This window comes from Xenopus laevis, chromosome 8S (assembly GCF_017654675.1).
Source record: "Xenopus laevis strain J_2021 chromosome 8S, Xenopus_laevis_v10.1, whole genome shotgun sequence".
NCBI classification, from domain to species: Eukaryota; Metazoa; Chordata; class Amphibia; order Anura; family Pipidae; genus Xenopus; species Xenopus laevis.
Genome location: NC_054386.1, coordinates 51,060,288 through 51,085,509, shown reverse-complemented (window position 1 = coordinate 51,085,509; position 25,222 = coordinate 51,060,288). Strand labels below are relative to the sequence as shown.

General features: G+C 41.8%; 1 protein-coding gene across 2 annotated transcripts in view; it reads right to left on the bottom strand.

Moving 5' to 3' along the window:
- The window catches only part of LOC108700064 (ras-related protein Rab-6B), a 103,417-nt gene that overhangs the window by 2,560 nt on the left and 75,635 nt on the right, over nt 1–25,222 (bottom strand). For both annotated transcript variants that reach the window (XM_041574369.1, XM_018232929.2), the window contains exons 6-7: nt 13,484–13,577; nt 12,820–12,886 (exon numbers count right to left, since the gene is read on the bottom strand). In XM_041574369.1, coding sequence (XP_041430303.1) covers nt 12,820–12,886; nt 13,484–13,577 — 161 coding nt within the window. The remainder of the gene's footprint in view (nt 1–12,819; nt 12,887–13,483; nt 13,578–25,222) is intronic.

Genomic DNA, 25,222 nt, shown 5'->3' with positions numbered 1-25,222 from the left:
GTTAATTAACCCTCGATATTCGACCCATAGTAAATGTGCCCCATAATGTCTGGTGATTTTAATAGAATGAGCTCTAATGCATCTTCTAGGCAAAAAGAGCCTAACTGTCAATGATTATCTGACACCCAACTACTGAATAAAAACAGAATGAAAAGAAAGATGCTGAGAGAGGTATAGTGAAGATAAAGTGATTTTTCAGAAACAATTCAGAATTTTTAATTGCTTGTTTTTAGAAAGTTTCTTATTTTAGTATGATAAAGCTTATATTAAATTTTCATTTTCGCAATAGTTCCCCTTTAACTATATTTTAAAGGGCCAGCTTGCTTTTATACTAACCGTTAGTATGAAATACACATCAATTGCAAATATTCTCAGAATATCCCAGTCTACATCAAATTAGTTTTTTTTTCTGTTAAGCATCTGTCCAATCTGAATTTCTGCAGTTATTTGGTAGCCAAGATGTAATTTACCCTAGCAACCAGGGAGAGTCTGAATGAAAGACTGGAAAATTAATATGAGGGGACCTGAATACAAAAAGAACTAATAAAATAATTTTTTTGGTCAGTGACCATTTGAAAGCTGGAAAGAGTCAGAAGAAAAGGAAACTAATTCAATTACTACAAAAAAAAGTTGCAAAAAGAAAAAAAATCTTATAATATGCTAAAAGAAAAAAAAAAAAGTTAACCACTGTATAAGAAAGAATGCAATAATTTCACATGAAACTGTGCATTAAATTTTGTAGCTAGAGATTGCATATGGATCTTATGAAGATCATTGATTGCGCCATCAATGCCATTAATTAGATTGACTATACTGCAAAGTACAATCATATTTTGTGGCTACAAGATTTCAGTTACTAGGTACATGGTAGGCTGGAAGTACAGTATAAACAAGAGATACTGAACAAAAGCATGCAGAGGATTGTGTGTTGAAATCTTGTGAGGTGTGAAAAAAAGAGAGCTGCTCAAGCCCCTGGCCCTTAACCATGTTCAAGTTTGTGGACACTGCTCTTTCAGAATCAATTGCTTAGAAAGTTATGGGAGTCTGATCTTATCCACTGTTTTATGCCAAGGTATGAGAGCATTTCATACCAAGTGTCCCTATGATCTACAGTTAGGTCCATAAATCTTTGGTTCTGTATATTACCACAATGAATTTTAAATGAAAACTCAGATGCAGTTGGACTGCAGACTTTCAGCAAGTGGGTTTCATTAAGTGGGTTGAACAAAAAGATTGCATAAAAATGTGACGAACTAAAGCCTTTTTTAAACACAATCACTTCATTTCAGGGGCTCAAAAGCAATTGGACACATTAAAAAATTGAAAATAAACTGTTCATTTCTAATACTTGGTTGAAAACCCTTTGCTGGCAATGACAACCTGAAATCTTGAACTCATGCACATCACCAGATTCTGGGTTTCCTCCTTTTTAATGCTCTCATAGGCCTTTACTGCAGTGGCTTTCAGTTGCTGTTTGTTTGTGGGCCTTTCTGTCCGAAGTTTAGTCTTCAACAATTGAAATGCATGCTCAATTGGGTTCAGATCAGGTGACTGACTTGGCAATTCATAAATATTCAACTTCCTGGGTTGCTTTGGCTGTATGTTTTACGTCATTATGAAACGACTCCCAATCAATTTGACTGCATTTAGCTGGATTTGAGCAGACAGTATGTCTCTGAACACCTCAGAATTCATTCGGCTGCATCTGTCCTGAGTCACATCATCGATTAACACTAGTGTCCCAGTGCCACTGGCAGCCATGAACGCCCAAGCCATCACACTGCCTCCGCCATGTTTTACAGATTATGTGGTGTGCTTTGGATCATGAGCTGCTCCACGCCTTCTCCATACTTTTTTCTTGCCATCATTCTGATAGAGGTTGATCTTGGTTTCATCTGTCCAAAGAATGTTTTTCCAGAACTGTGCTGACTTTTTTAGATTTTTTTTAGCAAAGACCAATCTAGCCTTTCTATTCTTGAGGCTTATGAGTGGCTTGCACCTTGCAGTGCACCCTCTGTATTTACTTTCATGCAGTCTTCTCATTATGGTAGACTTGAATATCGATACGCCTACCTCCTGGAGAGTGTTGTTCACTTGTTTGGCTGTTGTGAAGGGGGTTCTCTTCACCATGGAAATGATTCTGCGATCATCCACCACTGTTGACTTCCGTGGACTTCCAGGTCTTTTAGCGTTGCTGAGTTCACTAGTGCTTTCTTTCTTTCTCAGGATGTACCAAACTGTAGATTTTGCCGCTCCTAATATTGTAGCAATTTCTCGGATGTTTTTTTTTTGTTTTTGCAGCTTACAGATGTCTTGTTTCACCTGGATGGAAAGCTCCTTTGCCCACATGTTGTCTGTTCACAGCAAAATCTTCCACATACAAGCCCCCCCCCCCCAAATCAACCCCAGGTCTTTTATCTGCTTCATTGATAATGAATTGCCCACACCTGCCTATGAAATAGCCTTTGAGTCAATTTTCCAATTGCTTTTGAGCCCCTGAAATGAAGTGATTGTGTTAAAAAAGGCTTTAATTTTTGTTCAACCTACTGAATTAAAGCTGAGTTGTTTAATTAAAAATTCATTTTGGTAATGTACAGAACCAAAATTAGAAAAAAGTTGTCTCTGTCCAAAGATTTATGGACCTTACAGTAGTTATTTAAAAAATAAAACACAACAGTGGTTTGTCTGTAATGGCCAATAAGGTCCTCCTTGTGTGTGGCCAAATTGTCACAGTCATTAAGCCACATGGTTAGATCTAAAAATGTTTACGTATTACCTTGTTTGACGCTAGAAAACACATTTGTACTTTGACCCTTTGATGCAACTTATGCAATGGCCAGGAGAGGGAGCGACATACGTCATATGTGCTCTAGCTTTATGGTGCAGCATTGGTAATTCCAAACTGTGCCAATACAAAGTAACTCCCTTGACAGAACTCATCCGACAGACAGTTTTTGTTGTAAACAAAATCCAAAAATAGTGCATCCTTATCAATTTCAGCAATGCATATCAGCATAGTTTTATTTGTGAAGACAGACAGCTCTGTAGGGCTGGTTCACCAATGAGTTGTGAGCCATTATCAAGTTTCCCTAAAATAGGGACATACTGAATCCTAGATTTAGCAGAATTTAAAGCAAGATTTGGCTGAATTCAAGTGCCCGGCCTAACCAAATCCAAACCCATGAAATCAAGCGACTATTAAAATGATTGTTTTTCCCCCCTGAGATAAAGCAAATTTGCACATACTTTGTTGATTGTAAGCTCAAAAGAGCAAGAACCCCTTCCTCTAAAGAGACACTGGGGTTTATTATAAACACAGGGCAAATTTGATCCTGGGCAGTAATCTATGGCAATGCTTTCAGTGTTCAACTTGCAGCTGACAGAAAAAAGCTAATCACTTACTGCCCAGGTGCAAATTTGCCCTGTCATGAAAAAGCATGTGCTTTTCAAAATGCATCGGTTAATAGTGCTACTCAAGGAGACTTCTGAGCAAACAGATTTTGTAATATTACATTTTGAAATCTGACATCCAGCTGGACAGTTTCCCAGGTGCCCCAGTCATGTGACTTGTGCTTTGATAAGCTTCAGTCACTCTTTACTACTGCACAGCAACTTGGAGTGATATCACCGACCTCCTTTTTTCCCCCAGCAACCTATCAACAGACCAATGAGAAGGTAACCAAATAACAGCTCCCATACACACATGTATCAGTGTTTGCAGATGACACAAAATTATCCAGCCCAATTAATTCCATCCAGGATGTGGCATCCTTGCAACATGATCTTGACAAACTGGCAATCTGGGCAGCTAAGTGGCAAATGAGATTCAATGTTGATAAATGTAAGGTCATGCACATGGGATGTAAAAATATCAAAGCCACTTATACCCTTAATGGGACTGCACTAGGCAAATCCATTATGGAAAAGGACCTTGGAGTCCATGTAGATGATAAACTTGGCTGTAGCAAGCAATGCCAGTCGGCAGCATCAAGGGCAAATAAGGTTTTGAGCTGTATTAAAAGGGGCATAGAGTCAAGGGAGGAGGGGGTCATTCTTCCACTGTATAGAGCACTTGTAAGGCCCCATCTAGAATATGCCATACAGTTTTGGTCTCCATCACTCAAACAGGACATTATTGTATTAGAGAGGGTACAGAGAAGGGCATCTAAGCTGGTAAAAGGTATTGAAAATCTTAGCTATGAGGAAAAACTGGCCAAATTGGGGATGTTCACACGCTGGAGAAGAGGTGCTTAAGGGGTGATATGATAACTATGTATAAATATATAAGGGGATCATATAATAATCTCTCTAATGGTTTATTTACCAGTAGGTCTTTCCAGCTGACACGAGGTCACCCATTCCGATTAGAAGAAAAGAGGTTCCGCCTAAATATTCGGAAGGGGTTTTTTTACAGTGAGAGCTGTGAAGATGTGGCATTCTCTCCGTGAATCAGTTGTACAGGCTGATACATTAGATAGCTTTTAGAAGGGGTTGGATAGCTTTTTAGCAAGTGAGGGAATACAGGGTTATGGGAAATAGCTCATAGTACAAGTTGATCCAGGGACTAGTCCGATTGCCATTTTGGAGTCAGGAAGGAATTTTTCCCCCTCTGAGGCAAATTGGAGAGGCTTCAGATGGGTTTTTTTTGCCTTCCTCTGGATCAACTGGCAGATAGGTAGTTAATAAAAAAAAAAAGGTTGAACTCGATGGACATGTGTCTTTTTTCAACCTTACTTACTATGTGACTATGTTACACAAGATAACAGCTCCCTGGAAGATATGAGAACAGCACTCAATAGTAAAAATCAAAGTCCCACTGCAACTCCTTCAATTACATTGAGAAGGAGAAACAATAGCCTGCAAGAAAGCAGTTCCATTGTGCGGCACTGGCTCTTTCTGAAAGCACATGACCAGGCAAAATGACCTGAGATGGCTGCCTACACACCGATAATACAACTATATATATATTAAAAAAAAAATGCACTGTTGGTGCAGGAATTCAATTATTGGCAGGGTTATCAGTGTAATTTAGAAATAAAAACAACATTAAATTCATGACATAATTCCTTTAATTTCTAATGCATTTGCATTATTATTTAAATGACCCCGTTTATACTATTAATTTATTGTTCTGCTGTACAGTGCTGCAAACATAAGTAGTGCTCTATATAAAAAAAAATCTTAATACATACATATGCAATTAGGAGTTCGAGATCCAGGAAAATCTTTTGTAGAAGATTCAATATTTGGGCAAATCTGAAAAAACTTTTCCATTCTAAACTGACCACCTGCAGGGCAAGTAGGATCTTTTTTTAAATGAATTCCAAACTGCACTATACATCTCTCACTTCTTGCACATCTTGGCAGGGCCTGGAACAAGGGGTAGGCAGGGTAGGCAACCGCCTAGGGCGCAATCACTGGGGGGGGCGGTGCACCTCTCAGGGGGAATTGGTTTTTTCTTTTCATTTTTTACATTTCAGTACCCATGGCCTTTAGTAAAAGCATTATAATTCTAAAAATAAAATAAATAAATAAATAAATAAATCGCATGGCCCAACCCCTTCTGGGGTTTGTTTAATCCTAGTATAATTTTGAAAGTGCTCCCCTACCCTGGGAGCATGACTTGTTGCCTTGGGGCCTTGATGGCTGCTGGCACAGGTACAGATAGGGGGGCTTGAGGCCATTGATGGTTGCTGGCACAGATGGGGGGGCTTGGGGCTTTTGGGACATTGATGGCTGCTGGCAAAGGTACAGATGGGGGGCTTGGGGACATTGATGGCTGCTGGCACAGGTACAGATGGGGGGGGGGGCTTAGGACCTTAGGGCGCTTTGGGCAGCTGTCTACTAGAACTTTCCTAATCCTTACATTTACGCTTGCTGGGCTGCTGGCACAGGTACAGATGGGTGGGCTTGAGGACATTGATGGCTGCTGGCACAGGTACAGATGGGGGGGGCTTGGGACCTTGATGGCTACTGACACAGATGGGGGGGGCTTGGGGCCATTGATGGCTGTTGGCACAGGTGCAGATGGGGGGCTTGGGGACATTGATGGCTGATGGCACAGATGGAGGGGCTTGGGGCCTTGATGGCTACTGGCACAGGTACAGATAGGGGGGCTTGAGGCCATTGATGGTTGCTGGCACAAGTACAGATGGGGGGGCTTGGGGACATTGATGGCTGCTGGCACAGGTACAGATGGGGGGCTTGGGGCCATTGATGGTTGCTGGCACAGTTACAGATGGGGGGCTTGGGGCTTTTGGGACATTGATGGCTGCTGGCAAAGGTACAGATGCGGGGGCTTGGGGACATTGATGGCTGCTGGCACAGGTACAGATGGGGGCCTTGGTGACATTGATGGCTGCTGGCACAGGAGCAAATAGGGGGGGGTTGGGGCCTTGAGGATGGGGGCTTAGGGCCTTGGGGACATTGATGGTGCAAATAGGGGGGGGGGTTGAGGCCTGGTACAGATGGGGGCTTAGGGCCTTGGGGACATTGATGGTTGCTGGCACAGGTACAGATGGGGGCCTTGGTGACATTGATGGCTGCTGGCACAGGTGCAAATAGGGGGGGTTGGGGCCTTGAGGACATTGATGGCTGCTGGCACAGGTACAGATGGGGAGGGGCTTGGGGACATTGATGGCAGTTGGCACAGGTACAGATGGGGGGCTTGGGGCCATTGATGGTTGCTGGCATAGGTACAGATGGGGGGGGCTTTGGGCCTGCAGTATAGTATTAATAAATATGGCTGGGCCTGGACTCATTGTTGGCTGCTAGCAGTGTGGCACAGGGACAGATGGGGGGGCTTGGGCCTGCTGCCTTGGGGCAATATTGATGGCTAATGGCTGCTGGGGTGGTACAGGTACAGGTGGGGCTTGGGCAGTATTGATGGATATGGGCTCAGTGGCTGCTGGCACAGGTACAGATGGGGGGTTGGGCCTGCTACCTTGGGGCAAAATTGATGGCTAATGACTAATGGCTGCTGGGCTGGCACAGGTTATGTGGGGCTTGGGCAGTATTGATGCATGTGGGCTCATTGGCCGCTGGCGCAGATGAGGAGAAAGTTCAAATATTGGATTATTGATTCGAATCTCAGGATCAGTGTGTTAGAAAGTTCAAGTATCGGATTATTGATCCAAATCTCAGGATTGGTGTGTTGAAGATGAGGAGAGGTTGGGCCTTGGGGTCAATATTGATACATAATGGCTGCTTGCATGGCACGGGTACAGATGGGGGACTTGGGGCAATATTGATGGATAATGACTGCTGGCACAGGTACATGGGGGCAGTGTGATGGCTGCTGGCAATGTTACTTTGGGGCAACATGATGGCTGCTGGCACAGGTACATGACATCACAGTTAATGGATGTCAGTAGGTGATTTTATTTAGGGTTGATATGTATTTATTTCTATCTATCTATCCATCCATCCATCCATCTATCTGGGCCAGGACTGAGCCTTGGGTGGGGTGATATGTGTGACTGTGCTGTGACTGAGGGGTTTGGGGCTTCTGTTTTATGTGTTATGTGCTTATCTGGTTGTAAGTTTGGCCAGATGTGCTGCCTCTGCTGTGACTGGTTTTTGTGATTATTATATAGTGAATAAAGTAAATGTTTGTAAATTTTGTAGATTTTAAGATATCGAGGAGTTTCATGACCATATAAAAACACGAAGCCGAAGCCTGTTTTTTATGCAGGTCGTGGAACTCTGAGGTAACTTCTAATATCCTCATATTTTGCATCATGGGGTACTTTATTTTAAGTTAATTTTAAGTTTACTTAAAGGGATACTGTCATGGGAAAAAAAAATTTTTCAAAATGAATCAGTTAATAGTGCTGCTCCAGCAGAATTCTGCACTGAAATCCATTTCTCAAAAGAGCAAGCAGATTTTTTTATATTCAATTTTGAGATCTGACATGGGGCTAGACATATTGTCATTTCCCAGCTGCCCCAAGTCATGTGACTTGTGCTCTGTAAACTTCACTCTTTACTGCTGTACTGCAAGTTGGAGTGATATCACCCCCTCCCTTCCCCCCCCCCCAGCAGCCAAACAACAGAACAATGGGAAGGTAACCAGATAGCAGCTGCCTGGTAGATCTAAGAACAACACTGAGACACATTCAGTTACATTGAGAAGGAAAAACAGCAGTCTGCCAGAAAGCATTTCTCTCCTAAAGTGTAGGCACAAGTCACATGACTGAGGGCAGCTGGGAAATTGACAAAATGTCTAGCCCCATGTCAGATTTTAAAATCGAATATAAAAAAATCTGTTTGCTCTTTTGAGAAATGTATTTCAGTGCAGAATTATGCTGGAGTAGCACTATTAACTGATGCGTTTTGAAAAAAACATGTTTTCCGATGACAGGATCCCTTTAAGTTTTAATGAGTCATGTGACAGAAATAACATCACTAAGACCTGATTTAAACCAATGACATCACTAAGCACCGTTTATAAGGATACAATTTACAGGATATTCATGGCTCTTGTGTATTATAAGAATATAATTCTTTTAAAATGCTAGATTTGACAAGCTTTAATAAAAAGCAACTTTTTATGTTTATATGCTGTTTATAAGAAGTCAGTAAATCATCAGGTATTCCTTGTGACACTGGCTTCATTTGTCTGAGGGCTGGGCTTCAGACTAGGGGGACCAGATCACATGAAAATTCAGGGACACTTCTAGAAAATCGAGCTACAAGGGCTGCACTGATTGCAATTTACAATTTAAAGGCAACATGCATTTATTTGATTTGTCCCTGAATTTTCAAGAGATCTGGTCACCCTACATCAGACCTCGCTTCTTGTTGGTTATTGATAGGATGTTTGTGCCTTTTTAACGTTGATACTGCTCTGGGTATTATATTACACTTTGATGCCTGCCCTTCTATATCTGTTATAATGAGTCTACAATTCAGAAGTTTTAATGTGATGAATTGAAGCAATAATCTACATAAAATATCAAGTTACATATAAAGTTTTATAATAGGTTTACCATTCAGGTGTTTTATTGTGATGCATTAACTGGTGATCTTGGGGTGAATATGTTAAAATGTGGTTTTTCAATGAGAAAATTGCCTCTCGCTATATACACCAGTTTAGGGTTAAGTGTGTTTAATTAAATAATAATCTAGGTGATCCATAGAAGGTAAAATAATGTGAATCTGCCTCCAGTTTTTTGAGCGGGGAGGGTCAGGGTAAGTTTTACTGACCCCCAAAATTGCAATTAGTCTTTGGCCTCAAAGTGTTAATATTAGTAAGCTTGCATTTACTTACTCTCTGACTGTAACAAACCTTTTATGTCTGCTTGAAGGGCAGTGAGTCATTATATGGTCTCCCTATATATTTATACAGTGGCGGAACTACTGGGGGAGCAGGGGGTGTGAGCGGGCCAGGGCCCACACCCCCTCAGGGCCCCCCCCGTCAGCTCGCGCACCAGTGAAATACAAACAGAAAATCACGGAGGGGGGGCACGGGGCCCGGCTGCGCATCCCGCACCAGGGCCCACCCCCCTCTAGTTATGTTACTGTATTTATATATCATATCATACCCCTTCACTTCCTCTTATCCAGTGTAACCAATCCCAACTTGGCCAGTCTTTCCTCATAAGTGATCCCTTCAAGTCACTTTCCTTTTATTTCAATAATGGTCCTTTTAGCATTGGGGAAAATTAATTATAGGTGATTGTGCTTTATGCATGGTCTAAATGGCCTGAACACCCTGAATTTAATTTTTTTTTAACTTTATCTTGTAAGGATAAAGGAAACCCCTTCTGGTGCAGAATTCAGAAAAAGAAGAAAGATAAGGGAAGATGAAGCAAGTAAACATTCACAGCTGAAACCAAGCAATAGTACATAAAGCAGAAACACCTTCAACTTCAGAAGAAATTGGCATTAGGAAACCGCTCCAGAAATCTGTGAGCCTGACCAAGATTTAGAACAAATCCCAGAAAAAGAGAAATGTAAAATCTGTGCAGAATCATACAGTGAGGAAAGTGTCACTGAAATAGATGCCACCCGCTCTCCTATAAAAGCTTGATACAAGATGACACTATATCAGAAGATACTCTGACTGAAGGCAGTCCTAACATAGAGATAAATCTAAATGATCCACCCTCACCGCCAGAAATAACTGATAAAATCAAAAGATTTTCTGAAGATCAAGATAAGGTTGGGGATTTTGGAAAATCCCAGTCACATGAGAAGCGCTCCTTTAACCCTAAGTGGTTCGCCAAACAAATACCCAGTGGTAGAAAGATTGAAAGAACATGGTTAATATACTCCAAATGCATTGTTTTGTTTACAATGTATTTTGTTTGGCTAACACACCTTTTCATTGATCAACCCAAAAAAGGGTTTTTCTGACTGGAAGAATTTGAACCCAAACATTCCAACTCATGAAATTCTGCAGAGCATCGCGACAACCAAAGTGGAAACTCATGGGAAAAAAGAATGAAAGAAGGAAAGTTCACTGAAAGTGAACTAGAAAAAATGATCATGACTGAAAAACAGAAGTGTAGTAATGTTTTAAAGTGCATTTTAGATGCAAGGAACAACTTGGCATTAAGAGTCTCAACGGATGTTATTGGTAGCCCACATGCTGGCATATTTCTAGATATTATAGAAGTAATAAGCCACAATAACATAGCACTTAAAGAAAAAATTGAAACTCACCAAAAGCGTTCTACAAATTACTTCTCACATACGATTCAAAATGAGTTTATCAGCATCCTGGGGAAGAGTGTGTGATCTGACATTATTGGCAAAATAAAAGAAGCTAAGTATTACTCTGACTGACTGTACACCAGATGTATCCCATCAAGAGCAAATGAGTGAAATCATACATTATGTCAGTGTTGTTGAAGGGAAGGTGACAGTTGAAGAAAGCTGTATAGACTTCATCCACACCAAAGAGAAAACTTGGAGCGTCTGAGCTACAGACATTTTAAACAAGTTACAAGCAGATGGCATTGATATCAAGGATGCAAGAGGCCACGGCTATGATAATGCAGAAAATATGGCCGGGAAATGGAAGAATTTTGCAAGAAATGGAGTATGCAAAATTTGTTCCTTGTGCAGCACATAGTCTCAACCTGGCAGGTGTACATGCAGCCACTGTAAATGCTGAAATTAAAACCTTCTTTGGTACAGTTCAATGACTATTCACATTCAGTTGGCGGGAAATACTGAAAAATACACTGAAAACAACTCTCAAAGGGCACACAGACACCCGATGGGCACCAAGTATTGTGAAAGCACTGTTGCTGAGATTATTAATGTGTGTGAGGAATTGTAAGAATTCAGAGAAAACTTTTCAAACTCTGATTCTGTGTCTAGAGCACAATCTCTTCTTTTACAAGTTGATTATCATTTTCTCTGCAATTTATTTGTATGGAATAAGATTTTAGGCCATGTTGATAGAGTTAACCAAGCCTTGCAAGCCAAAGGTATATCCATCTTTGAAGCTTCAAAAATGATTGATGGCCTAAGAAGAACATTCCAAGAAATGCATCAGTGCTGATGAAATATACCTTATATATTACGCCAGAGATGTCTGTGAAAAACTTGATATTTCAGCAACATTTCCCCAAAAGAGGAAAAAAAAAGTGAAAGCCAGAGCATCCTATGAATCAGCTGATGAAGCAGCAAGCCTCTCTGTAAGCCTCTGGAGATAACTTTAGAATCAGCCTTAACCAAATTTTTGATGTTCTGATATCTGACTTGACATGGAAATCAAGAACACTAATGGACACCTCAGTGGATTTTGAGTGTCTTTTTGGCCCTGCCCTTGTCACATTTGAATTGCCACAATTACAGAAAGCTGCAAACCTTGCTTTAAAGCACAGCAAGGATTTGGATGGTCCTGAATTGTGCTCAGAGATTGAGAGCTTTAAACATAGAGTGGAAGCCATATTGCCAGATGCAAAGTCTGCAACACCACTAGATCTGTGTCAGATGATACAGGACTATTCACTTGGAGACTGCAATTCAAACAATGATTCTGCACTTCGTATATTCCTGACTTTGCCTGTAACTGAAGCATCATGCGAAAGAAATTTTAGCAACCTGAAACTTATTAAAAATTATTTACGTTAATCTATGGGACAAGAGAGGCAAACCAAAGCATCCTTTTAATTGAGCATGACATTGCAAAGAAAATAGACTTTGATGATGTTATAGATCATTTTGCCGCCATAAAAGCAAGAAAAATTGGACTTTAATTTACTACTACTTCTAAATATTTTACTGTGTTTATTATTTTATTGTATTTATTACTTGAAAGTTGAATGTGTTTATAATTGTAGGTTAAATATTTTTGGTCTTTTTGCCACAGCCATTTTTTATATTTGCACAGTTCAATGTATAAATAGTGGCAGAAGGATTGGCCGTTTGAAAACTCTGCAGCAACATATTAATATTAAGTAAGCTACTATACCTCAAAAATGGGCATGTTGGCAGTGGAAGGGCTACCTCATTGCTGAGGAGGTTTCAGCTTAGACATATATTGCATTTTTTTCATAGGAATTGTGTTAAATGTAAAAGCATTTCAGTATGCTAATATAGGAAGGGGGGGCGCTAATTGGAACCCTTGCCTAGGGTGGCAAACTACCTTGACCCAGCCCTGCATCTTGGCACCATTGACTTACTAACATCAGCAGCATATGTACTGTGTTATGTTTTATTGTGCCTATACTATTCTCCCAAACAGTACTGTGATATACTGTATAACCGCCTGTGTGCCAGGGCCTTTATATTTATTGTACTATAAATGTTGATCCCCATCCTGATGTTCCAATTATTCTCTCCCTGTGCAGTAAAGGATACTGTCTTCTTTGCTCTTCTCGGGTGTGCTGTCCGTGCCAGGTAATGCAGCAGCCACACGTCTGAACAGCTAGAAATGTAACAAGTTACCATTAATCAGAACTTTGTTCCCCTTACTCAAAGATTTCTTTAACCATAGAAAGTACTACAAAATATGGCAGCCATGCAATCTGACCCTATGATCCACATACTACACAGATGATACCTTAAAGTGATAATCAACATGGGTTTAATATTTCAGCATTGCCATCCCTGTATTTCTATTTTTCAAGGCTACAGCCACCCCAGACTTCAAGGCCACAGTGTATTTTGTTCAAATCTCTGCCAGATTTCGTTTTGCCAGAAGGCGCAGGTATACAAACCTCCAAGGCAAGTCTAGAAATATTACATTGTACATTTTGTATACAGAAATCACTGTTTTATTAAAAATATCGGGTAGTCTCCACACAAATTTCAGTGAATTTAAAGGAAGGTATACTGTGTAACCCATCCTGCTGAACTATGACTGGCATGTGCACATCTATTTTAAAGAGCAAACAGTCAAAGGAATCCACCTGGACAAACAAAACACAAATTTCTCTTACCTGTATCCTACTTGGATACTTGAAAAAGAAGTGCAGATACTTTTCATAAGATAGCTACTTTATTCTAAGTAAGAAAGCATTACCTGCTTGACATTGTAGCCTGTCTTGGCGCTGGTCTCAATAAACATTAGGCTTAGTTCCTTGGCTCTTTGCTCTCCCTCCTCAGTTGTGATCTGTCTGCATTCAAGATAGTATAAAGAGATACAAACAGGGAGGATGAAAGAAATTATGGAAGGCAGATCGATAGATAGAGCACACGCTAGTCTTCTGCCAGACAAGTGTATGATTTTGCTTTGCAAATCACATGGGATAAGAACCGATAAGCCCTATTACACTATATAGCAGATGCATGTAAAGACAACTGAAGTTGCTGTCATGAGTTTCAGTGACAGAATTGTTTACATGGTGTTGACAAAGCTATTGAAATAAAACTTCCCAGTGTTGTAGTTTTCTGAATGAGGTGGTTTTCATCAGCGATCTCACCTGTAACCATCAAATCCTGCAGTGTGCTGCATCTTCAATAGAGACTGGCTAACTGAAGCTATACCATCTAACTGGCACAAGAAGCTGCACTGCATATATGTGCCAATAGGGCTTATCGGTTCTTACCCCGAAAAAAAAGTTGTGGGTGGGTCATATTGGCCACTAGCCCAGCCCCTCCACACCCTCTCTGCATTGCCCCAGCTCCACTATTAACAGGCAGTGCTTATACTTGTGCTCACCCAGGCCCCTTTGATGATGTAAAAGATGGGTATATAAATAGTTGTAATGGGCTGAGTTGGGCTGGAGTTAAGGTCCCCATACACGGACCAATAAAAGCTGCAAACAGCTTATTAGGCAGTGTATGGGCACTCCAACAGGCTTCTGGAAAGTCTCAATGGATGCGGTCCTCGATCTAACCACCTGTATTCTTCTCTTTGTGATCTGATTGTTGGGCCCTAAGGCTCGTTTTGCGACCTTGCCAAACGAGCGGATCTCTGTATGTATGGCCACCTTAAGGGCAATAGCAGATGGGGAGACTTGTCACCTGTGATAAAAAATGCATGACTGATTCGCCAGCTTATCTGCCAGTGTATGGGGGCTTCCGACGGGACTCCACCATCGATATTTGGCCAAGATATAGATTGGAGAGGTTTGATTTTTCTGGCGTTTGAGGACCACATAAGATAATTGTTGCAGTCCTCATCCCATTAGCGCCCAGTCTCTTTGTTGTAATCCGAACATTTAGCCCTAGGGCCAAACGATGGGATTACAACAAAGAGACTGGGCCAAACACAATACGATATCGCCCTGCCATTGGTGGGCATTTCTGGGCACTTGCCAAATGAGCGGATCTTATCATGTATGGCCACCTTTACTCATTCAAAAAGACTGTAGAAAAGGAATGTTCATGCTATAAATACATATTTGACTATGTTTAAAAAAGGGGAACCGCTGATTTTTTTTATAGAAAAGGACATGGCTACTTTCCATGTTTAAAAAGAAATAGATAGTAAAGTTTGAGCCATTGAACTGACTGGAAGCTTTCCCTTGTATAATTTCAGCGCACAATACATGGTGTGCTGTTGCTCATAGCCTACAAGAGCAAGTAACGTACCTGTGTGACAATAAATCCTGCTTTATCATTCGTTTCAACAAACAAGACAGTCCATTCCCGAGCTGCCTCTTGCTCTCTGTACTGAAACCTGTCTATAGCAATGGAACAAATCCAAATAAACCCAAAGAAAATGTAAAGCAAATTAAACAATGGGGATGAAAGTAACTAAACATCAACTAAAAAATGTCAACAGAAGGAGGAATCCAGGATATAACCTGAGAAAGAAACAATGATGCCAAGTGTGTGCCCTTCAGTTTCCAAGGGCTAGCAGCACCCACAGCTCAGTTTCCTGTTCCCTTTAATAATGGACTTCTGCTAACAACATGGTCTCAATAATAAGGGAAGGGTTTGTATACTGGTAATCTAAGTATCTACCTCAAGGACTAAACATGGAGCAGCTTCAGTTTTACACAGTTTGTTTTTTGATTAAAACAATAGGTGAAAAGTATAAGGAGCACAAAGGGGTATACTGCACCATTAATATATGAAGATCTCCTGTATACAGGTATGGGAACCGTTATCCGGAAACTCATTCAGAAATCTTTGAATTATGGAAAACTGCCTCCCATAGACTCCATTTTTAAAAATTTGGATTATTTGGATAAAATTATTTACATTTTATTCCTGTAATAATAAAACAGTACCTAGCCGAACAGCCGAAGCCCCGAAGCAGCAAAAAGACCCGAAGTCATGAAAACAGCCGAAATTTAAGTCCTGAATCAGCAAAAAGACCCAAAGTAACGAAAGGAGGCAAACTTGAAGTCCTGAAGCCACGAGTTCAATTTCTCTGAACACCGACGTGTTTTTTTAATCCCCTGGCCACCAATGTATTATTTTAATACTCTATAGGCCCCTGCCACCAATGTTTTTTTAAAAAAATATTCTTTGGGGCCCCAATTTTTTTTTTTAACTTGTAAGGGGTCTACATGATCTCTACATGATTTTCTAGGAGAATTAAAGGGGGTGTTCACCTTCCAAACACTTTTTCAGTTGAGTTGTATTCAGATTCTTTTCCAGAAATAATTACTTTTTCCATTTGCTTTCCATTTTTTACCGTTCTAAGTTTAAAGTTTACTGTTCCTGTCTGGCATCTCAGTAATTCAGGTTTTCTATTATAATATCAGTTTACCAAGGATTTTTGTTAAAGAACTTAATTCCAAGGTCCCAAAGTTTAAGATCTTATTTTAGAAAGATATTTTCTCCCTGTATTTCCATTTACATTAAAAGATAGTAGGCAACCTTTATAACTATTATTATGTACTAGTGTAAGCAATCCAAGGGGACCAGATTTTAACATAAGTATTATATGTATCAGAAAATATACTCAATCTTTCATTCACCATTATCCAGTTCATTTTAAGACGAAACATAATAATGGGAATTGAACACTTCTTCCAAGAAGCAGCTATAGTCTGTTTTGCTGCAATAAAAATGAATTGAATAAATTTTCTTTGTGATTTTCTTTGCAATTGGAAGTGACTTATTGAGTAAGGCCTGGACAGGATTCTTCCGTAGATTAATCCCAGTGATATAATCTATTTGGGTATATATTCTGGGCCAAAATCTAGTAGCTTCTCTGCATTGCCCCCAAGTATGCAACATGGACCCTTCTGCTCCACAGGTTCGGAAGCAAAGTGGGCTAGAAGTGGGATAAAATTTATGCAATTTGAGAGGAACCATGTACCATGCAGAGAGTACTTTTACAATGTTTCCTGCGCTAAAACATTAAGAACTTTTGGCCGAGTTTTCCAAAAACTATCGACACATTGTTACATCAAATGATGTATTCAAATCTCTTTCCCATTGCTTAATATACCCCTGAATTGGAGGAGTTGCGGAATTTAGTATTTCTTTATATAATTCAGATATTACCCCTTTAGTGCAAGGAAATTTTATACATAAATGTTCCCAAGCTATTAGTCTTAATATATCAGTGCATCCTTTCAGCACTTTTGTAAGTTAATGATGTATTGCAAATACCGAAAATGTTCTACTTGTGGGGGATTATATTGTGCCAATATAGATTCCCATCTTTTGAGTCGGTGTAATCCCACAAATTGAGTTACATATACCATATTAGTTGAACACCACCATTGAAAATCTTTCATTTGTAGCCCAGGTGCAAAATTAGGATTTCCTATTATAGGCATAACTGGTGAATGAGTGGATTTTAAAACAGTTTTTTGTAGAACTAGATCCCAAATAGCTAATGCCACCTTTATAACCGGAGAAAAAGTTCAAGGCTTGTCTTGTTTTGGTATCCAAGGTAACACTGCTGGATTGATCAGTTTGACCCATTCACCCTCTATTTGAGCACATAGAGGAAGATATGGTCGAAAAAATATGTATTACCGTATATACTCGAGTATAAGCCGACCCGAGTATAAGCCAAGGTACCTAATTTTACCTACGAAAACTGGGAAAACTTATTGACTCTAGTATAAGCCTAGACACAACTACAGCCCTGTCTCCCAGCAGCGCACATTCTGCCAAAGCGACCCCCCCCCAGTGATCAACTGGACTTCTTTGCAAAGCTGATGGTGACAGAGAATTGCCAAATGGATTACTGTGTGCATTGTCCCACTACCATGTGCAGAGGTTGCTGTTTGATATTGCCATCACTGTTAATCTTTCGTATAACCAACAGAGGGCGCTGTGTGATATTGCAGTCACTGTTATTCTTTCATATAACCAACAAAAGGCGCTGTGTGATATTGCAGTCACTGTTAATCTTTCATATAACCAACAGAGGGCACTGTGTGATATTGCAGTCACTGTTATTCTTCCATATAACCAACAGATGGCGCTGTGTGATATTGCAGTCACTGTTATTCTTTCATATAACCAACAGAGGGTGCTGTGTGATATTGCAGTCACTGTTATTCTTTCATATAACCAACAGAGGGCGCACTGTTATTCTTTCATATAACCAACAGAGGGTGCTGTGTGATATTGCAGTCCCTTTTATTCTTTAATATAACCAACAGAGGGCGCTGTGTGATATTGCAGTCACTGTTAATCTTTCATATAACGAACAGAGGGCACACTGTTATTCTTTCATACAACCAACAGATGGCGCTGTGTGATATTGCAGTCACTGTTATTCTTTCATATAACCAACAGAGGGCGCACTGTTATTCTTTCATATAACCAACAGAGGGTGCTGTGTGATATTGCAGTCCCTGTTATTCTTTAATATAACCAACAGAGGGCGCTGTGTGATATTGCAGTCACTGTTAATCTTTCATATAACCAACACAGGGTGCACTGTTATTCTTTCATATAACCAACAGAGGGCATTGTGGGATATTGCAGTCTCTCCCCAAGTGAACTGTTGGTATAGGAATGATTAAAAGTGACTGCAATCTCAGCTACTCGGTCGGGTACCGCTGACCCGAGTATAAGCCGAGGTAGACTTTTTCAGCACATTTTGGATGCTGAAAAACTCGGCTTATACTCGGGTATATACGGTAATGGCATTATCTGTGCAGCCTGATAATAGTAATATAAATTAGGGATGTTCAACCCTCCTTTTCTGTTTTGTTGCAGACAAAGTTTTTTGCTTTAATCTTGATTTTTTACCACCCCAAATAAATGTTTTAAATTTCTGTTGAATTGTGATGAGAATATATTTAGGGATTTCTATAGGTAATACCATCTTTATCGCATTGATTCGGCCAAACAATGAGATTTGCAATTTAGCCCAGGATGTAAGCATATTGTCAATCTCTCTCTGTTCTGTTCCCACATGAAGGCGAATGAAGGTATAACTAACAATAGCTGTGTGACTTCCTACCTTCGTATCCAAGCAGTGGGGCAGACCGGACCGGCAGACGCTCAGGTTGGATGGATCCAAACGTAGACACAGGGATGAAATCAGCCTGGGGTTATTTGATCCAGAATACAGCAATATACAGTGATACAATACTGTTCTGTAGTAGTGGTATCAATACTGTCCTGTAAATTACTTTCCTGAGGCTAACTGCTGGTCAAAAACTGATGCCTTCACAAGCCCAAAATGTCTGAATGTCCAGTCACACAGTAAATGAGGCACTGAAAATGGCTGCCGGAAGTGAGAAGGACTGAGCTGGCAGAAAACCACGCCCCCGAGAGGAAAAACTTTACTAACAAGAACAGAGGTGTGCAGCATGCAAATTTTGTCCAGCAGAAAGCAGCAGTACAACAATGCACAGAAAATAAAATAGATAAGAAGGATTGATAATAATGAAGCAATTAACTATGAGGAGAACAGCACACTCCCCGTCTGAAATTTACTTTGGAGATTTCACTATGACGAATGTCCATGAAATATAACACTAACCTGCAACAAAAACATGTTAGAATGCAATAAACATAACAATATAGTTGGCTTTCTTGGCTGGTAATGGAGAAGATGTCTATAGTTCAACTTCAGTCCTGTTCATCCTGCAGGAACGTTCTCGATTGGTAATATCAAAATGAGTTCGTTAATTGGCCTTGCGAACGTTTTAAGCTCGCCCTTCCTGAAGATCTTCAACTCCACTTTTCGGACTTTGCCATCCTTGCTAGGGAAAACCTTTGTAATTAGTCCCATAGGCCAGGCAATCCTTTCGGTTTGTTGCTCCTTCATCAATACAAGGTCTCCTTCTTTCAAGTTTGGTTTTTGGTGTTGCCATTTTCTTCTTCCTTGAAGAATATTGAGATACTCCTTTCGCCATCTGTTCCAGAAGTAATCCGCCAGGTATTGTACACGTTTCCAGTGTTTTTGGTAGATATTCGCATGAGTAAATTCTCCACTAGGCATTAATATATTCTCAGTTTTTTGGGTAAGTAGAGTAGCTGGAGTCAGTATGGCTGGTGTTTCAGGATCCATAGACACTGGCACAAGGGGTCTTGAATTGATAATAGCCGAAACTTCAGCAAGAAGGGTGACAAGAGTCTCATGCGTGAGTCTTGAAGAGTTTACATCCATCAACATAGAATTTAAGATGTTGCGTGAGATCCCGATCATTCTCTCCCAGGAACCCCCCATATGGGAACTATGAGGAGGATTGAAGATCCAGGTGCAACCTTTCTCCGCCAACTGATCTTGAATGGGCTTAGTGTCGATGTTCAGTTCTCTACAGGCTCCAATGAAGTTACTTCCTTGGTCTGACCTCAACTGTTTCACTGGTCCTCTGATTGCGAAGAACCGTCTTAAGGCATTAATGAGACTGGACGTATCCATGGATTCTATCACCTCTATGTGAACGGCTCGCACACTCATGCAAGTAAATAGCACAGCCCAACGTTTACTGTTTGCGTGACCGCCACGGGTTCTGCGTGCGGACACCATCCATGGCCCAAAGACATCCAGGCCAGTAAAAGTGAAGGGCGGTTCTGAACATAATCTAGCCACAGGCAAATCGGCCATTTGTTGGTGTAGCAGTTTCCCTCTGGCTTTGCGACAGTGCACACAGTCATGCAGTATTCGGGCTACAAGTTTTTTCATACCTATAATCCAAAGACCTGCAGACCTTAACTTGCCTTCGGTGATTTGTCTGCCCTGGTGTTCAGCCTTTTTGTGGTAGTGTTGGATCAGCAGTACGGTGATATGATGTTTGCTGGGAATAATTAGAGGATTTTGTTCTGCAACTCCTAGGTGGGCTTGATTCAAACGACCACCAACTCTGAGCAGGCCAAAACTGTCTATAAATGGATTTAGGTTGGCAAGAGGACTTTTTATAGGAATCTGCTGTCTGGTGTTCAAGCACTTCCATTCTACGTTAAATTCTCCCTGCTGGACGTGACGTATTATGAGAGACTTGCTATGAGAAATGTCCTCAGCAGAGAAGGGTTTATGGCAGACATGCCAACCATGACAATCTTTATCTTCCTGAGTATTGTGATAACATCTAGCGATGTGCACTAACCTTGCAATAGTTCTGATGAGTCTCATCCAACTGGAGAAACGTTCAAAGCGATGACAATGGAGGCTGGAGGTTTGCCTTGCTTCAGTGACTAATGCACTAACTTCAGCGCGGATTTCTGGATCATTATCCGTATCCTGGATGCTGAAATCTTCCTGTACACTTTCATCCGCCTCTCCTAGCAGAAACTCTGGACCTGTAAGCCAAGAAGAGTTAGTAAAAGAACCTATAGACATAGGCCTGGTGGCATGGAAGGGTAATGGAGAAACCCAGTGATTGGTTTTGTCTTTAAAGAACTCACTGTCCATTATCTTGACAAACTCTCTGTCCTCTACTGACAAGGCTACCTTATCGTCATCTTTGGTTGTGTGAAAGACCGATCTCCCCAAGTTGTCAGCAAAAAGGGGAGAAACGATGTCAGGTGGTTGTATGAGGTCTGGAGACTTCTCTTTCACTTCATAGTGATGAGGACAAGGCTTAATGCAAGTTGTGCGTCCATCTCCACGCACGTACGTTTTGAAGGAGTTAATTCTTGGTTGATCTGAGCATACATTTCCTATGACTACCCATCCCAAGTCCAGTCTCTGAGCATATGGCGCGTAGTCGGGACCATTACATTGTTGGCGCACCTTGTGCACCCTTAGATTGTCTCTGCCGAGCAGGAGTAGAATCTCTGCGCTGTTGTCCATAGGTGGGATAACGTTGGCAAGGTGCCTTAGGTGTGGCTGGTGAAATGCAGCTTCTGGGGTAGGGATCTCATCCCTATGGTTAGGTATTTGATCGCATTCGATCAGTGTTGGTAGGGGTATTTCTGTATTCCCATTGATGGGAGAAGCAATGAATCCTTGTGCCCTCCTTCCGCTAGTTTCTATGCGGCCTGAGCAGGTGTTTAGGATGTAGGGTTCTAATGGTCCCTCTATTCCAAAGGCATCGAAGAATTTAGGTCCTGCTAGGGACCGGTTGCTTTGGTCGTCAATGATAGCATACATTTTTACTGCCTTTTCTGGTAGTCCCTCTGGATAGACCTTGATTAGGCATATTCGGGCACAACATTTCTCACTCTGGCTGTCGCCACATACTTCCAAACATGAGCAGGAAACGGCGGTGGCTGTGTTAGCGTGATTCTGAGGCTCCCCGCCATGACTTGGAGCAGGACTGGTGGTGAAGACAGCTGATGAGTCTCTGGTGAGCGGAATTGGGTGCATAGCTGAGGCATGTCTTTCACTATGACACTCCTCACACTTGATGATGGATTTACAGTCCTTAGCTATGTGCTCCAATGAAGCGCAGCATCTGAAACATACCCCAAGCTCGCTGAGAACTTTCTTCCGCTCCTGCATAGTTTTAGATCTAAACCCTCTGCATTTGTTCAGTGAGTGTGGTTTTTTATGAATGGGACATTCACGATTGAAGGACTTGTCTACGGATGAGGTATTGTACTGTTTACCCGTGGGTGCTGCAGGTGATGGTAGGTTAGTCTTTCTGACACTCACGCTGCTCTTAAAGTCTCTGTTTTTATGCAAGACACTTTCATACCTTGAAGATGGTGTCGCTGAAGCTGTAGTGTTGAACTCCAGGAAATCGAGGCTGGGGTCATTCCTCATCTGGGACTGTTCATCGATGAATCTGCAGAAATGAATAAATGGGGGAAAGGTGACGTCATGCACTCTTTTGTACCTTGAGACTGATGCCGCCCACTTTTCTTGCAGACTGTAGGGTAACTTCACGACAATTGGGTTCACTCCGTGGGCTGTATCCAGGTAGCACAGGCCGGTCAAGCGAGGGTCTCTTTTGGCAAGCTCTAATTCCATGAGCAGATCACTCAAATCCTGAAGCTTATGGACATCCTTGAGATTGATCTTTGGGACGTTCTGCAGTCTCTTGAATAGGGCTTTCTCTATTGCTTCTGCACTGCCGAACGTACGTTCGAGTCTCTGCCAGGCGGCAGCGAGACCTGCTTCTGCTTGTCCCACATAGACAGTTCTAAGGCTCTTAATACGACTTGTGGAGCCTGGGCCCAGCCATTTGATCAAGAGGTCGAGCTCCTGCTCTGCGGTCAGGTTGAGGTTGGCAATGGCGGCTTTGAAGGTTGCCTTCCAGGCTCTGTAGCTCTCTGCACGGTCATCAAATTTTGAGAGACTTGTGTTAATTAGCTCTCTGCTCACCATAAACCTGGCAAACTCGGACATATCCGATTTCTCACTGCTTGTTGCCATGACAACTTGTGATGCCCCCGGGGCATGTGGGCTGCGTGGCGTGAAAGGGTGAGATGCTTCCGGGTAGAATGATGTTGCTGCAGGGTTGAGCTGTGGTCTAGCCTCTGTAGATTGTGATGACTGCTGCTTGAGCTGTGGCGGTAGGCCGAGAAATGCCTGGTAGCCTTTTTGCTGTAACACCTGTCCTTGAGAGGGCACATCTGGGTGAAAGTCATCAGGTTGCTCAGGTGCTGTGGGTGGCACTGGCACTGTAGGTAGAGTTGACTTGAGGGTTTCAGTGTTGTCGGCTTGGACAGTACTGCAAACTGGGGGTGGTGCAGGTAACTGTTTCAGTACATAGTCACTGGTGCGATCAGCTGGATCATCTATATCCTGTGGTGGCAAGCAGACTGGGTCAAGGCCTTGGCTCAATGCTTGCTCAAGTAGTCTTACTTTAGCTAATGCAATTTCCTCTTCCATCTCTGATTCAAGAATCTTTATTCGGGCCTCTACTTCTGCCCTCTTAGCCTCTGCGTCTGCTTCGGCCCTCTTAGCCTCCGCCTCTGCTTCTGCCCTTGCAAGAGCTTCTTTTTCAGTGAAGGAGCGTCTCACCTTGGATTGCTCTGCATTTATGCGGGCCTCTAGTAGTCGGTCGCTTAGGGCTGAGCTTCTTGAGCACGATGATCTGTATGACCGAGAGGAATGTTTAGATGAATTTGATCTGTGGGATCTAGTTTCTTGCAGATGGGAGATACGGAGTTCCGCTTTATCTTTAGCACGCATTACCATGGCGTCTCTTTGTCCGTCTATATATTCTGCCTTGCTCAGTTCTGACGGGGCTTCATCATTATTAACATCTTTTAGAAAGGTTATATACCTTGTGGACAGTCTCTTATATCTTTCATGAGCTGTATTCAGCCGCCCTATAGCAACTTGTAAGCTTGTGGCATCACCTGAGGATTTAAGTCCTGACATGATGGAGGAGACTCGTTCCCATAGCTCTTCCAGGCTATCGCATAGCTCATCTTTCCTGGTTTGATAGTTTTCTCTGACCTTTATTGTCGGTTTGAGAGAGCGTCTTGGTCGCACGACTTTGTCTGCTGGAAGTGTGGAATCTGCTTCCTGTTCTTCATAATGATCAGTATCAGGTTGCATGAGCATTGTTTCATCACTGGGGAACTGTGCAAGGTCCTTTTCGGCCATTTTGATTTAAGGTGCGCTGTCTCTTTAAGAAAATAAACTTTTGAATTGGGGGCTGAAAATAGCAGTGCAGCTCCGCCGAGGCACCCTGACAAGGTTCCTAAAGTGTTTTCAGTGAATTGTGGGGTTTGGATGGAGGGGGACCCCGCGTGCGTTAACAGTTCTTGTACTATGCGAGCAAAGGTTAATACAGGATGTAGAAAATGGCTTGATGGGTTGTGGAGGACTTTCAGGTGAGAGTATAGATACTGCAGACACGTGGTGCTTGCTCTTTTGGCTTCTGTGACGTGCACTGTATCTGGGCAGATTTGCTGCAGGTGGGCCTGTTGCCAGGGAGATTCCTGAGTGTGGTACTGAACTGTGAGGTAATCTGTGGGCATTAAGGCAGTTTTTGACTGTTCTGTTCCCACATGAAGGCGAATGAAGGTATAACTAACAATAGCTGTGTGACTTCCTACCTTCGTATCCAAGCAGTGGGGCAGACCGGACCGGCAGACGCTCAGGTTGGATGGATCCAAACGTAGACACAGGGATGAAATCAGCCTGGGTTTATTTGATCCAGAATACAGCAATATACAGTGATACAATACTGTTCTGTAGTAGTGGTATCAATACTGTCCTGTAAATTACTTTCCTGAGGCTAACTGCTGGTCAAAAACTGATGCCTTCACAAGCCCAAAATGTCTGAATGTCCAGTCACACAGTAAATGAGGCACTGAAAATGGCTGCCGGAAGTGAGAAGGACTGAGCTGGCAGAAAACCACGCCCCCGAGAGGAAAAACTTTACTAACAAGAACAGAGGTGTGCAGCATGCAAATTTTGTCCAGCAGAAAGCAGCAGTACAACAATGCACAGAAAATAACATAGATAAGAAGGATTGATAATAATGAAGCAATTAACTATGAGGAGAACAGCACACTCTCCAAAGTTGAGAGTAATTTG